Here is a 16,795-nt window from a genome sequence, read left to right as displayed (position 1 = left end):
TTAGACGACGACTTATATGTCGACTTTGTTTCATGTGAGATTATTTCGTAAACATAATTTTTTAGTATCACAATCAAAATATTTAAAACCTAAAAAGTACTAGTGTCGGGGTTTCCATGATCGATGTTGTCTACCATTTTTTTACCTGCAAAAATGACAGAGATTATCGGGAAATGTGCCCAGATTACAGTTTATTAACAATCATCAAAACTCGTCAANGGGTGGTCCCCCTAGACATGCAATGACTCACCCCCCTAATTGCCCCCCCAGGAGCCAGAGGCAGGCTCTAACTTGCATAATATTCAGATTTTATACTTTTCTTATCAATCGACAATGTCACAAATTGTCCATTTTATGATTATTCTCAAATTCTTTCAATTGTACCTTAACCTTATTTACAATATTTTTTTCGCGGGGTTTCATTTAAAATCCATTTCAGTCTCTCAGAGCAAGATGATTGACGCAGAGTTTTATTAAGCTTTAAATAATCTGTCTCCAGTGTAATCTACAGTGCAGCGCAACTAGGGGGGGGGGGGCGAACCGAGATTTGACCTCCCTCGCCCCCCCCCCATCACTTGGCTCCAGTAAGATCATGATTGGGAATCGTCTTTTATCAAATTTTGTCAATTAAGAAAAACTCCCAAAAATTTTCTTTGGCGTTTCGCGAATCATTTCCAAATATACTTTATAACTATTTTCTCGTTTTTGACTTAAAGAAAGTCAGTTTTAATTTATCCTCAAAAAAAACTGTATTAATTCTCATGAGTATTACAATACATACCATTTAAGGTTACAAAACCTGACAATCTAAGATGAATAACAATAAGAAATAAGGATTATATTGGACTATCAGGACATTTGAAGACTATAAGAGGAAAACAATCACAGAGGGACTTCGATCAGAAAGACTTTTATGGATTATGGACTATTATGGATAAAGTCGTGTACTGCCAGAAAATACATAAGACTGCACAGGCCCACGAATGTAAAAGATTATCCCAAAAAACAATGGGATTAACATATATAGACCCAATTTTATTCTGGGTTATACAATATATAATTCATTAACAAAAACGGTCGTTATTTCATCAAAACTATCAGTTTATAACTTAAGTTGAAGTCCTTTTCTTTTTTCAATAAGAATTTATTTTGTGTTAAAAAAATATTGATTCTTGTATGCTGTTACATGTTAAGAAAGCTAGTTAAATTGACATTTTTACAATTAATCATGCTATTATCTGCTGCCATTTATTTCATGAAAATAATACATTTATACATTATTACAATAATTACATGACAAATATACGTTAGAAAACGATAGTTAACTCCAGTGTTAAACTTAAATGATTACGACATTTTAGTCTAATTTCTTAAGATTGTGGTTTGCTCCCGCACATTTACTTTTTTTTGCAATACTTTTAATATGTACTTACATACAGAAGCTTTAATATAACCATCGGATTGTTCGTATTTAAAGATCTATAAGGATTAGTGGACTTCTTGTTCATGCAAACAGAGGCGTATTCAGGGCGGGGGGTATGGTGGCTCAGCCCCCCTTCCCACTTACAGCTATTGGACTGAGCAATGACTGAGCACCCCCACTGCCCCCTCTAGTATATGTTTATTGTTTAACGTATATGGATCGTATTATTATAAATGTTTTATGATATTGTTTAATTTTAAATTTCGCACGGTTTATTTTTTTAATTATCAGAGAAGATTTTTGCCGCAGTGATATTTGTAAATTTGTAATTTGTTATTTTTTAAAGCATTAAAATGTCAAAACTCTTTTCCCCACAAATCTCATATTTGCGCCAATAAGTTCCACTTTGCTGATTTCATTTCATCATTTACTTCCGGTTCATCCTCCTCTTTCCAATTCTGTAGAGGCCCTATAAAACGATATTAAGGATAATACATTAATTCTAGAAATAATTTTGTTCTTTGAAATAGATAGACAGGAACTGATTATCTGATAGACAGGAACTGATTATCTGATAGACAGGAACTGATTATCTGGCCAAAACACTAGTTTTCTAATGGCTACATGAGTGCAACTTTTGATATTTCAAACTGAAATATTTGATTTGTGACAAAATTATATATAGTTTTCTAGTGGCTACATGTGTGCAACTTTTGATATTTCAAACTGAAACATTTGGTTTAGAACAAAATTATGTGGAATTCCTTTAGAAAATGAAAATGTTTATCTTCCCTCGTTTATCCAATCTATCCCATCTCCTCTTCTCTGGATCTCATACATGAGTTTGGTACTGAAATAAAGTAGTTTGGTACTGAAATAAAGTAGTTTGGTAGTGAAATAAAGCAGTTTGGTAGTGAAATAAAGTAGTTTGGCAGTGAAATAAAGTAGCTTGGTAGTGAAATAAAGTAGTTTGGTACTGAAATAAAGTAGTTTGGTAGTGAAATAAAGGAGTTTGGTAGTGAAATATTAATAAAGTAGTTTGGTACTGAAATAAAGTAGTTTGGCACTGAAATAAAGTAGTTTGGCACTGAAATAAAGTAGTCTGGTACTGAAATAAAGTAGTTTGGCACTGAAATAAAGTAGTTTGGTACTAAAACAAAGTAGTTTGGTACTGAAATAAAGTAGTCTGGTACTAAAATAAAGTAGTTTGGTAGTGAATTAAAGTAATTTGGTAGTGAAATAAAGTAGTTTGGTACTGAAATAAAGTAGTTTGGTAGTGAAATAAAGCAGTTTGGTAGTGAAATAAAGTAGTTTGGCAGTAAAATAAAGAAGCTTGGTAGTGAAATAAAGTAGTTTGGTACTAAAATAAAGTAGTTTGGTAGTGAAATAAAGGAGTTTGGTAGTGAAATATTAATAAAGTAGTTTGGTACTGAAATAAAGTAATTTGGTATTGAAAGAAAGGAGTTTGGTACTGAAATAAAGGAGTTTGGTATTGAAATAAAGTAGTTTGGAACTGAAATAAAGTAGATTGGTAGTGAAATAAAGTAGTATGGTAGTGAAATGAAGTATTTTGGAACTAAAATAAACTAGTTTGGTAGTGAAATAAAGTAGTATTGTAGTGAAATAAAGTAGTTTGGTAGTGAAATAAAGTATTTAGGAACTGAAATAAAGTAGTTTGGTACTAAAGTAAAGTAGTTAGGTACTAAAACAAAGGAATTTGTTACTAAAACAAACTAATTTGCAGGTACTGAAATAAAGAAGTTTGGTTTTGAAACGAAGTAATTTTGTACTATAATAAAGTAGTTTGGTACTTAAACACGTAGTTTGGTACTAAAACACAGTTTGATCCTAAAATGCAGATTAGTACTACAACAAGGAAGTTTAGCACTAACGTAAAGTTTTGTATTAATAAAATTAAATAATTTATAAACGAGTTATTACAATTCATTAAAATAATTTGATTCTCAATCTTATTTGAGTTTTATAAATGATGTGAAGGTTTTAAACAATTTAATACCTGAGAAGGTCAATGTTGTTTGTTATACTGATCACGTCACATCGATTCATTCAAATAAATTAAATTCTTTAAAGGAATTGAGTTTTTGCCACAAACTAAAATCTTCTGATTCCAATATCTTTGCAATCTTTTGATGCAAATCTTTGATATTTCAATCTAAGATTATTTTATCTATAAGTATTAATAGTTTGAAATATCTAAGGTCTACGACATTGGGTTACAAAGATATAGAAATTGGAAAATCAGACTTTGTGTCAAAAACTCAATTCCTTTCACATTTTCATCAAACTCACGTTCTTTCTTTAATCAAAGATATCTGATTATTTTTTAGAGTTTATAATTTATAATTCTTCACTCTTTATTTCTTTTATAATGACTATATCGTTTATATACGAATGAAAGAATTTTGTTCCTGTTTCTGCTTTTTATTGAAGGTTTGTGGTTGCAGATAGGTTTCAGGGTGTTTCTCTCTTCTGGTTTGTAACGTGTTTCAAACCTGTGGAAAGAAAATTTCTGCTTTTTATTTATAACAAAAATCTTATCTATAGAACTCAGTATATGAATTCTGAACCTGAAACCTGCTCTAAATAAAATCTGAACCTAAGTTTGGTCTGTAGAACTCAGTATATTATTCTGAATCTGAAACCTGCTCTAAATAAAATCTCAACCTAAGTTTGGTCTATAGAACTCAGTATATGAATTCTGAACCTGAAACCTGCTCTAAATAAAATCTGAACCTAAGTTTGGTCTGTAGAACTCAGTGTATTATTCTAAATCTGAAACCTGCTCTAAATGAAATCTGAATCTAAAATCTGCTCTGTAGAACTCAGTTTATAAATTCTGGCATTTTAATATATTCTATAACACTGAGTTTATAAAATTGAACCTGAGTTTATTGAACCTGAGTATATAAGTTCTGAACCTGAAATCTGCTCTATAGTACTCAGTTTTTGAATTCTGAACCTGAAATCTCTGCTCTACAGAACTCAGTGGATCAATTCTGAACCTGAAACCTGCTCTATATAAATTTTGAACCTTAAACCTGCTCTTTCTGAATTTTGAACCTGAGACCTGTTTTATCTAAATTCTGAACCTGAAACTTGCTATAAAAAAACTCATTTTATAATTTCAGAACCTCAATTGTGTAATGTGTTTTTCAGTAAGTCCAATTAACTATAACTCTATAGAACCCCTAGAATTTGAACCTGACGTCTGCTCTATAGAACCCAGTAAAACTGTCTGAGAGTGGATTGAGTAAGGAGGATCTTGTTTCACGGTCGAACTTTACCTTAAAAACAATAGATTAAATAAATTATTGTCACATGTCTCCGTCTGTATCACGTGACCAGTATACTGCACTGACATTGGTGGGAGTTCTGGTCACGTGATACGGACATATAAATAATTACACGTATAATTATGTATGATAATTATCAATTAAATCTAGGAAAAGGTAAAAATTATCAAATTCAAATAATAAAAGGAGCAAACCTAAGTTACTTAGGCTCCTTTGGAATATCGTCGTTTTCAGATGGGTTGCGATTTGCTGAATATGATGTGTTTAAAGCTACTATTTTTTTTTACAAAATTATATCTATTTATCTTATCTAAAAAATCATTTGTTAGAATAGGAAATCAGATAGAGCTCTCATGGGTCGCGATCAACTCCTAAGATACTTAGGTTTCATCTATTTATTTACAATTCTTATTCGCTTTAAATGGGCCAATTAATCATAACAACCAACTCTGGTTAGGCGGGTCCAAACTACATAGTAAATTGGGATTTGTTATTTTTACTATCTCGTGCTTTGTAGTTGAATAAAAATATGAAAAATATGAAATATGAATCCTATCCTCCATTTAATTTTTCCTTTACAGTCCCTTTCAGGCTCAAGGTCAGGAGGAGAAAGTTCGAAAACTTGCCAATGCATCAAGGAGATACTGAAATTACAAAATCTAAAGCATGCATGATCACATTTTTTATCTTTTCCACCCTTTAATGAAGAATGTAAACTAAAAATTGTATTGGAATTTAAAATAACCCACATAAAAGGGTTTGGATTCAAAATAAATTTTATTTATTTACTTATCCTTACATTTTATATGTTAGAAAATCAAAACTTTTATCTCCAAATTTCAATTAGAATTAGAAAACCTCCTCCAGCTAAAAGATGTTAGAAGCTGAAAACCTTTTCACCTTGTGAACTGGAAAAGCAGGTGCAGACGTCAATATAATGAAGAAAAAGAGGCGGAAAGCCATTTTTCACCTGAAATATTTATAAAAAGAACTATATGGTGATTAACGTGCTAATCTTTTCAGATGTAATTCGAAATGCTTGAAGTAATTTTAATAATTTCAAGAATCGACAACACTGATATTTGTCTCAAAATATCTTATTGTTGCACTTAATTCTTTTAATTTTTTAAAGCGAAATACTCTGAAATAGTTTTATTACTTTAAAATGAAGTTGAAAATAATTTAATTAAGGTATTTTAAAGCAAGATTGGTAACCTGAGAATTTCTTGTTGTTTAATTGGTTACCAAAACTTTGCTCGAATATCTATTTATTTTAGGCTATTTGGTATTTTGTCCTAACATTATTTTCTCTTGCTGGTTTTTTGATGTTTTAATAGAAAATATTCTTTAAACATTATCATTAAACAAAGTATGAAAATTGGAATGTAGATAAACTTTAATGGCATAATCAACTAGCCTGGGAACCCAGTGTTACTCCTCCCGTTTACCAGCGTTTAGTCGTAAATTACGATTCTTTCTTTCGATTCTTTCTCAATATAACTTAGAATCTTTAAAAAATTCCTGCGGTTTTCCGAGTTCTCCTATAAAAAGTGGAGGAAAATTGGTCAAGGGGTTCATAAGTTATGATCGGACATACAAAAAAAACAGAGATTACTACTTTAAATATATAGTCTCTGTGTCTGATGGTCGCTTGGTTTTTGAGTTTTCTGACAACCCTTTGGATGGTTTGTCTCTGAGAACCCTTTGGATGGTTTGTTTCTGAGAACGATTTGGTTGTTTTTGGTTCTGACAACCCTTTGGTTGTTTGATTCCAACAACCCTTTGGTTGTTACGTTCTGACAAATCTTTGGTTGTTTGGTTCTGAGAACCCTTTGCTTGTTTGATTCTGAGAACCCTTTCGTTGTTTGGTTCTGATAACTCTTTGATTGTTAGGTTCTGACAACCCTTTGGTTGGTTAGTTTCTGACAGCCATTTGGTTGTTTGGTTCCTGGGATGTTGTTGAAAACTGAAGCACTCTGGTACGTGTGTAATCCCTAAATAAACTGTAAAGGGGGAACTCAGTAATGTTATATTTTCTTGAAATCTGCATTTTGATTTATGAAAAAAAACACTTCCTACTACTTTCAACTGTAAGCAACCTCAGGTGATCATATATAATTCACGCAAACTCGAATCTATATAATGTATTATTATTATTGACATAAGACCGCAGCACTCTGTCCCTTGGCCTAGCCGCAGTGCTCCACACGGGCAGTCGTAGTACATTTAAATTTCCGAGCCGGGTCAACCTTTCCGGTCCCAGTTTGTTCGGTATCGCCCGGACATTGGGTAAATAAAGTAGAAACTCAATAGGACTAGCCGATGCAACAAGGTTGACGCGGTCAGACTTTAGATTGATTTTACTTTTACTAAAGGGTCGGTGCCCACCCAGAAATTACCTTGACATAACCTAACCCGAAACATTATGAACAAAAGATGAAATATGGTTGCATATATATAATTTGTATATATATACACCTGAGCTTTTGTCAAGTTTGACTTTTGAGAGGGAGAGGGGGGTGTGTGTCAAAATTTATGGTTTGAGATTGATCCTATTCCTAACCTTAAAACTCAGAGACATCTTAATTGTTTAAGCTGCCATATTACTAATAGTACGAGTCAAAGTTGATTGATATTAAATAGATATAATTCCCCTAAAATTTGATAAAAATGTTCCAAATCAATAATGTATTGGGGACTTATTATATGATAAACTTTTTGTAACTTTAAGTGAAGCTCCAGAAATAATGTTCATGTAAATAAATACATCATAATACCACTATCCCTCCCCCTCTCCCCCCCCCCGGGATATATCTGGCCGGCCTATGATAAAATATTCATCTCTCCCTATATCTCTGTATATCCCCCTGGGGTTTGTGTTGGAATGTAAACATCATGTAAAATGTTTTTGTTTTTATGAAAACTAAACAAATATACACTTTTTTTTACAAATATTCTAAAGATACTAAAAATGTAATGCATTTATCGAAAAGTTACAAAAAGAAAAATTCCGGAAACAATTTAAATCCTTAACGAAATTAGAACGAAGAAATAATCTAGAAAGTGAGGGGGGGGGCGGTGGAAAAATCTATAAGATGAGCAAATGGGGAGAAGAGGAAAAGAGACATTGGTTCATACAAGAGTAGGTTAAAGCAAAACTAACTATTAACTAATGCTAAGTATGTCCAGGCAGCATCAGATTAAACAAATTTTGTTCTGTCATTTAAAATCCTCACACAAATCGTTAATGACCCAATACGTGATACCCTAAACATGCAAAAAACAACAAAATAGACAAAAATAGCTAAACTTGTATAAATGGGCAAAATAACCATCATTTTTATCTAAGATACTAATAATTACTATCCAAAAATCGCAGAAAAAGATTGGTTTCAAACTGTACGCTAGCGTAAATTTTTGGCAATTTGAACGTCATTTTAAGGGAACACACAGAGTTCTCCGCCGTTAATGATCAGTCAAAGGTTTAAAGGGTAAATCGGGCACTCCCCTCTTTGTATGGAGGTTTACTAGAAATCACGCTTACAGTCCCTTTAATCCTCAATATCTGAATCACCATGAAGGGAGAAAGTATGTTATGTGTAAAGGGAATTTGTTTGAGGTTTTGTTTAGTATAAAATATTCAATGTTTAGAATTAGCAGTGTTAAACCAAGGGATAATCTCACAATATTTAGTTGTAAATACAGCTGTTAAGCTGCCTACTGTAGATATACAGGGTGGTTCCAGAATAAATGAAGCAACTTTCATTTTGAGGCAATCAAACTTTTTTCCCAGTACGGTACACACTGTTTTAGATTCCGGTAATGGATCTATACATTGCATAGCTTCTATTAAGGTACAAGCTGTTTTAGGTTCCAGTGCGGGTTCTATACATTTCATAGTTTCTAGTAAGGTACAAGCAGTTTTAGGTTCCAGTGTGGGTTCTATACATTTCGTAGTTTCCAGTATGGTACAAGCTGTTTTAGGTTCCAATGCGGGTTCTATACATTTCATAGTTTCCAGTACGGTACAAGCAATTTTAGGTTCCATTGCGGGTTCTATACATTTCATAGTTTCCAGTACTGTACAAGCTGTTTTAGGTTCCAATGCGGGTTCTATACATTTCATAGTTTCCAGTATGGTACAAACAGTTTTAGGATCCAGTGCGGATTCTGTACATTGCATAGTTTCCAGTATGGTACAAGCAGTTTTAGGTTCCAGTGCGGGTTCTATACATCGCATAGTTTCCAGTACGGTACAAGCAGTTTTAGGTTCCAGTGCGGGTTCTATAGATTTCATAGTTTCCGGTACGGTACAAGCAGTTTTAGCTTTCCAGTGCGGATTCTGTACATTTCATAGTTTCCAGTACGGTACAAGCAGTTTTAGGTTTCAGTGCGGGTTCTATACATTTCATATTTTCAAGTACGGTTCAAACAGTTTTAGGTTCCAGTGTGGGTTCTATACATTTCCATATAGTTTCCAGTACGGTACAAGCAGTTTTAGGTTCCAGTGCGGGTTCTATAGATTTCATAGTTTCCAGTATGGTGTAAACAGTTATAGATTCCAGTGCGGGTTTTATAGATTTCATAGTTTCCAGTACGGTGTAAACAGTTTTAGGTTCCAGTGCGGGTTCTATAGATTTCATAGTTTCTAGTACGGTGTAAACAGTTTTAGGTTCCAATGCGGATTCTATACGTACATTTCATAGTTTCCAGTACGGTACAAGCAGTTGTAGATTCTAGTGCAGATTTTATACATTTAGCATAGTTGCCAGTACGGTGTAAACAGTTCTAGGTTCCAATGCAGATTCTATGTAGTAAATGCCCTACTCCATAAAAGTCTTTCAGAACCGTATCAATCCAAGTACAACTCAATCAGGAACTCATGGTGCCACAAATACCACTGTCAATGTCAATCTGGACACAACTTTATGGGTACCAATACTCGTTCCCTCTCGTTATGGTAAACGAGGGATAAGAGCTATTCAGTTTAATAATACTTTACTATGAATGTCAATCCGGACACGACTTTATCTGTATAGATACTCGTTCCCTCTTGTTATGGTTGACAAGGCATAAGAGCTATTCAATTCAGTAATCAATGTCAATCCAGACAAAACTTTATCAAAATTGTAAGTTTTACGACGTTATATACAAGTGTAGTTAAGCTAATCACAATACAGGTTTGACTTAGTTATTTACAGACGTAGCTAGGTTAGGTTAATTTCAATACAAGTTTTGAGTAGCTATTTACAAACAGAGATACTTAATAATGTACAATATAGTTCAGGTTTACAGATAGAGTGTTACACAATATTCATTACATCTATGCAATTCTATATAGTTTCCAGTACGGTGTTAACAGTTTTAGGTTCCAGTCAGGTTCCAGTGAGGGTTCTAAACATTTCATAGTTTCCAGTACGGTTCAAGCAGTTTTAGGTTCCAGTTCAGATTCTATACATTGCATAGCTTCCAGTAGGGTTCAAACAGTTTGAGGTTCCAGTGAGGGTTCTATACATTTCTATATAGTTTCCAGTACGGTACAAGCAGTTTTAGGTTCCAGTGCGGGTTCTATACATTGCATAGTTTCCAGTACGGTACAAGCAATTTTAGGTTCCATATTCTGTACATTTCATAGTTTGCAGTACAGTGTAAACAGTTTTAGGTTCCAGTGCGGGTTCTATACATTTCATAGTTTCCAGTACGATGTAAACAGTTTTAGGTTCCAGTGCGGGTTCTATGGATTTCAAGTTTCCAGTACGGTGAAAACAGTTTTAAGTTCCAGTGCGGGTTCTATACATTTCAAGTTTCCAGTACGGTACAAGCAGGTTTATTGTTTATATTTTTACTCATCGTAAACAAAGTTCAACATTTTAACCCCTTCATGTGTTTCATAGGAACTCCAGGAAAGGGGATTAATGCAATAAATTTACATAAAAACTCACAATTCTACAATTTAAAAAAATAATGCATGTATTAAAAAAATGTAAGCTGTCAATTCTTAAACATTTCATATTTTTTATGAATTTAAATTGAAATAATTCATATTTATTTGTCGACTGCATATCTTTGAATTCTGGTTGTTTGCCCAAATTTCATGTGTAAACGACAGTGTGGGTTATGACACAAAAACACCAAAATACCTTTAAAAGTCTAGAAATACAAAATTTTGGCGCGCTTCGGGCACAATATTTTAAATATATCTCCCCCCCCCACCACACCCCACCCGCCCCAACCTCCTCCTTTAGAATTTCCTGGTGTGCAGCTGTATTTCATTTTTTAATAAGTTATTTTCTTTACATATACTAATTTAAATCTACATAAGTGTTTTTATTTTTCTTTATTTGGTTATTAATGTACGTTTAAATATAATAAACGAAAATAAACGATTATGCAAGTTTTTGTAAATTTTTATGCAAATCAAATATTATCACATAAATAATATTTTAGATTTAAAAAATGTAAATTAAAATCACATAAATAATCTAGACTTACAAATTTATGTAAATTTTTCAATTCAAATTAATCAAACAGTGCAAATAAACATATTTACAAATGGCAAGGTCAACATAGTAAATAATGAATTATTCTGTAAAATTCAGTTGTACAAGGTTATAAACAATTTTTCTCCGTTTTATGTACACAATACTGGACCCAATGTACACGGTACATACATGAAAAGGAAATATGGGGGTTTTGTACACATCTAATTTAGGTTATAATCTATGAAAGGATTCAGGGTGGGGGTAGGGGGGGTAGAACAAATATATGTTTATCTAAAGAGGACGGGTTCCTCAACCTCTATGTTTGACGGACTAGAAAATCTGGACTGTAGGACCCTTGGACTCTGAGTTGAAGAGGTAGTGGGACCCGGTCCCCAGGAGGGCGGTCAGGGGGGAGGAGAAGCTCCCGGAGGGATGGTAGGCTCCGTGGTTGCTTGTGTAGTGACCAGACATGGGGGGCGGAGCCAAGTGTTTGCTTGGGGAGGGGGGCTGGGGAGGCAGGCTACCGAGTGGGGCAGAGTTTACTGTAGCAAGGGGAGACCATTTGTTGCGGTCATCTTTCATTAAACCTAAACAATATAAGATGATAGATAGACACGGGGTTTTAAGTCATCTATTAACATAAAGTAGTATTCTCTGTTTTTTTTTTATGTCCATTGATAACTCGTGAACTTCTTTCTCTCAAAATTTGATTGAGGAACTTGGTAGAACTACGGGAATATTATTTGATTGAGGAACTTGGTAGAACTACGGGAATATTATTTGCTTGGTTTAATATTTTTTGAGGAAAACTGGGTTTCAGAGGTAGCAATTTATTAGCGCTAAAAAATGTGTTACCATTATTATGCGGACTCCTTGGACAGGGGGATATAGCTGCTTCTCCTATAGGAGAGGGAGTCCTTCCATCCTTTCCCTCTCCTCCCCTTTCACAGGGGCTCCCTCGGCCCCCTTCAGACTTTATATTTGTGGGGCTACCTCCACGGTTGTTATTGTTTCCGTTTCCATCCTGAATAATTTATATAGTTCTATTCATTTTTTATTAGATTAGTTATATAATTAGGTTTATTTTATAGATTTTATTTTATATTTAAATGGTTATATTTTACCAACAAACTGTATTTTTTTACCTGATGGTGCAAACCGTTGATATTTCAAATTTTTACTAAGATTCAAATTCAATTTTTAAAATATCAAAGCTTTGTCAAATAAAGGATTTAAGATGTTTATCCGATAGTTCGACGGTAAAATCTATATATACAGTCTGATTCAACTAATATACAGTCTGATTCAACTAATATACAGTCTGATTCAACAAATATACAGTCTGATTCAACTAATATACAGTCTGATTCAACTAATTTACAGTCTGATTCAACTAATTGTACACTATTTGAAGTAGATTGACTTTAAGGAAGCAGCAAGTCGTACATATGGACTATAGACGGATAAAAAGGGACTGTGCAGTGTACACCAAATTATGATAATGTCTAGTATATACCTGGGAACCTTTCTGTTGGTTCAATCTTTCAGTTTTCCTGAACTTTGCTCTCCTGTTCTGAAACCAAACCTAAACAATCAAAAATCCACGTGTTAGATCTCTAATTAAGGTTGGAAAACGATAATTTAATTGTTCTTTAAACTTTTCAATTAAAACGCTAAACCATCGGAAATATACAATGTTTATTGGGTTAAACTGGAGTTATTTTACGTTCACTTTCGAACCCATAAAATGTAAAATTTTCACGAACTGATGGCCAAGTTTTTAATATTTAGTTTCGCATTGGTTTTATTTACGTCTTTCTGATATAACGAAAAATAAAAGAAAGAATACACGGAGAACCAGAAAACGATGGAATATGAAGACGACATTAACGCAATAATAAGTAAATTTTTTATTCTGTTTTAAGGCAAATAGTCTCACAGTCGTCTTCCTACTCCGGAGTTTTCTGGTTCTCACAGAATAAAAAGTAAAGAAACGCGTAAAAGAAACTTGAAGAAGGAAATGAAACTAGAAAGAATAAGATGGAGGGTATGCTGTCCGATATAGATTGCCGCCATCAGAGCGGCGGCGGCAGTTTTTGTGGCGCTACTTTCCGGCAATTTGTGTAATGAAAATGTAGTGGGGAGGATATCTAAGGATATAGAATAGATAGATAGTTAGATAAAAAGACAAAAGGCAGATTAATGTTTAGACATTACTAGGTTTAATTGTAATTACAATACGTATAGAGATAGTATCTGTATTGGGACAATACAATCAATAATTATTAGGAATTAATCAATTCAGTCGATATCATAATCAAACTCTGATATTTTATAATTTTTGTTTTCCCTAACTGTAGTTGTACTTAAAAAAAAACTTTTCATTTGTGTTTTGAGCAGGGGTGTCCAATATGGATTTTAAATTTTTTTTTGGATTGAGAGCCAAAATCTCCACTTTAGAATTTGTAAAATCAATAAATGTTTGGTTTTACAATTTAAATATATTTTCTATTTTAAAATCTGAATTTTTTGTTTTGGATAAGGAAATAATCAACATTATTAACTCCAAAAATAGTTTCTGTTTGTTAGAGCTGCATGAGCGAATGGCTTTATGGGTTTATAATACAAATATATACAAAAGATTTATCACAAGTGTACTAGGTAGTTTATATTTTTAGCCGATGTGATGTTACTTAATTTTAAAATGTACACTAATCCCTAACACGCGATCGTTAAATGGTCGTTAAAATTGCCAGTAACGATTTGGGAACGTTCGTCTAAACAAGGAAAAAGATATGTTAAATATTTTTGGAACACGACTTATATATTATATATGGTTTAGGAAAATAGAAAACTCGGGTTTAGGAAAATAGAAAACTTGGGTTCAGGAAAATAGAAAATTCGGGTTCAGGAAAATAGAAAACTCGGGTTTAGGAAAAAAGAAAACTCGGGTTTAGGAAAATCGGAAACAAGAGACTGAGGAGAATAAAAATTTGGGTAAAATGAAACAGAGGGAAAGGAATTAGGGAATAGGAAACAGGGGTTTAGGAAAGTAGGAATTAAAGGAATAGGATTAGGAAAAGAGAAAGAACATGTTAGGATTGATTGGGAAATTTGAAATAAGAAAAAAAGATGAGGAAAATGGATGTCAGTGACGGTAAATATGATTGGGCGGGGGGGGGGGAAGACGGGGGAACGGGGATTAATGATAAAATAATAATGATTTCTCGAGTATAAGGTTAATTGGTTATCTGAAAGTGTTTTATAATGTTTTATAATATACATATAAAGACACAGAGCGATTAATTTTTACCAACAAAGTTCAGTGAAAATATGAAATTAACATGTTTTACATTGCTTTCGTTTATTCATGGAAAGCGAACTTTTTAGGGAAAAGTGCTCAAGCTGATAAGGTTCATGTCAGATTTATGATCAAAATCGTAGAAAATCTAATATTTATAAAACATATTTCAGCTTTCTTGAAGAAAAGTTGACTTATAAATATTATATACGTAAATACTATATAACATATATCTACTTTTCCGGATGAATTGTATCAAGTGTTTTTATATAATATTTATTCCGAAAGTTACCAATTATTTGTGCAACCATCTGGTGTCATGGCATCTGGTAGGAGAGGGGGGGGGGGAGATTCCCCATGTTATGGCCGAGTAGAGGTGGGTATCCCTGGGTTCCCCATGTTTAAGGGCTGGGATGGGGGGGGGTGGTATAAATATGTCTCTGGGTTGAGATTTTCTCTGTAAATTATATTATTGATAAACAACCCTTAGGCTTTGAGACATATGTTTCCTGTCCTTCCCTTCCTTCCCTTTCTTCCCTTCCTTCCCTTCCTTCCCTTCCTTCCCTTCCTTCCCTTCCTTCCCTTCCTTCCCTTCCTTCCCTTCCCTTCCTTCCCTTCCTTCCTTCCCTTCCTTCCTTCCCTTCCTTTCCTTCGTTTCGTTTCCTTTCCTTCCTTCGTTTCCTTTCCTTTCCTTTCCTTCCTTCCTCTTTTTTATTATTATTTGCAGAAGTTTCTCGAAAATATTATCAGATGGGTTAACAAAATGGAGGGAGGGGGGGAAGGGTAACTATATGTGAGGGTGAAGGGTAGTTGGATAAAGGGGGGTATCTCTGGTCTGATTGATAACACTCCACTGATAATGGTTATTCTTGTTAGGGTCGTTATCCATCAAAAAGTCAATTTGGACCATCTGATCCCTCTATCTTTCTATCTATATTTGCCAAATTACATCTATCTATCTATCGTCAAATGGTAAGGTATCAGATATCAATATAAAACAATATAAAACCTGTTGTTTATCAGGAGTGGGGAATTTATTCTTATAATATTTTATGGAGGGAGAAGGGTGTAGGGAATCATGTAAAACAAGATCTAAATTTGCACAACCTGTTTTAATGCATTTATTAACCATCAATCTATCGTGATTAACTGTCGTGAAAATCTACATTTAGTGCAAAAGTGAAGAATTATTAAAGAATTATAACACGTTCCTTTAAGTGACTTAAAATACTAAAGAAATTTAATGAGTTTATTTTTAATAAGAACTGACAGAAACAAGACTGACGAGGGTCAACCCAGACCGAAATATATTTTCAATAAATGTGGAACTAACATCAACTTTTTTTACTCTACAGAGGTTTAGTCCATCAACATCACCGAATTTTGAAAGAAATTTACCTGAACTCGAGCTTCAGTTAGATCAATCTTCATTGCAATCTCCTCTCTTGTATATATATCCGGGTAATGTGTTTCCTAAATATATAACCTTGTATATATCCGGAATACATTCTTCTACCTAAAATATATTTTTCTACCTGGAATATATTCTTCTACCTGGAATATTTTCTTCTACCTGGAATATATTCTTCTACCTGGAATATATTCTTCTACCTGGAATATATTCTTCTACCTGGAATATATTCCTCTACCTGGAATATATTCTTCTCCCTGGAATATATTCTTCTACCTAAAATATATTTTTCTACTTGGAATATATTCTTCTACCTGAAATATATTCTTCTACCTGAAATATATTCTTCTACCTGGAATATATTTTTCTACCAGGAATATTTTCTTCTACCTGGAATAGATTCTTCTACCTGGAATATATTCTTCCACCTGGAATATTTTCTTCTACCTGGAATATATTCCTCTACCTGGAATTAATTCTTCTACCTGGAATGAATTTTTCTACCTGGAATTAATTCTTCTATCTGGAATATATTCTTTACATGGAATTAATTATTCTACATGGAATTAATTTTTCTACCTAGAATTAATTCTTCTACATGGAATATATTCATCTACCTGGAATTAATTCTTCTTTCTGGAATATATTCTTTTACCTGGAATTAATTATTCTACATGGAATATATTCTTCTACCTGGAATGCCCTCTCAAGCTCTTTAAGCTGAGCTGAAGTAAATGTTGTTCTTATTCTTCTCTGCTTCCTCTTTTCAGTGAGAACTCCATCATGGCCTGGATACATCTTGTAGGGGAGCCCTAGTAGATAGAAGATAGTAGATAGTAGATAGTAGATAGTAGATAGTAGATA

At 33.3% G+C, this 16,795-nt stretch overlaps 2 protein-coding genes across 2 annotated transcripts in view; both read right to left on the bottom strand.

Annotated features, from left to right (window-relative positions):
- Positions 1–1,798: 1,798 nt before the first annotated feature.
- LOC111705211 (uncharacterized) lies at positions 1,799–5,703 on the bottom strand. The gene is made up of 6 exons (XM_023477688.1): positions 5,638–5,703; positions 4,646–4,728; positions 3,853–3,936; positions 3,441–3,467; positions 2,216–2,273; positions 1,799–1,892 (listed from the first exon to the last, which is right to left on the bottom strand). The coding sequence occupies exons 1-6, from the start codon at positions 5,698–5,700 to the stop codon at positions 1,851–1,853; spliced, it is 357 nt and encodes a 118-aa protein (XP_023333456.1). The 5' UTR covers positions 5,701–5,703; the 3' UTR covers positions 1,799–1,850.
- Positions 5,704–11,268: 5,565 nt separating this feature from the next.
- Positions 11,269–16,795, bottom strand: part of LOC111705185 (paired mesoderm homeobox protein 2B) — an 11,766-nt gene continuing 6,239 nt past the window's right edge. Inside the window, exons 5-9 of the mRNA XM_023477651.1 lie at positions 16,625–16,743; positions 15,919–15,993; positions 12,736–12,804; positions 12,075–12,243; positions 11,269–11,806 (exon numbers count right to left, since the gene is read on the bottom strand). Coding sequence (XP_023333419.1) covers positions 11,550–11,806; positions 12,075–12,243; positions 12,736–12,804; positions 15,919–15,993; positions 16,625–16,743 — 689 coding nt within the window. The 3' untranslated portion in view covers positions 11,269–11,549. The remainder of the gene's footprint in view (positions 11,807–12,074; positions 12,244–12,735; positions 12,805–15,918; positions 15,994–16,624; positions 16,744–16,795) is intronic.

Source organism: Eurytemora carolleeae, unplaced genomic scaffold (genome assembly GCF_000591075.1).
Source record: "Eurytemora carolleeae unplaced genomic scaffold, Eaff_2.0 scaffold132, whole genome shotgun sequence".
Lineage (NCBI taxonomy): Eukaryota > Metazoa > Arthropoda > Copepoda > Calanoida > Temoridae > Eurytemora > Eurytemora carolleeae.
The sequence above is the reverse complement of the archived record's forward strand: the minus strand, read 5'-3'. Positions and strand labels throughout refer to the sequence as shown.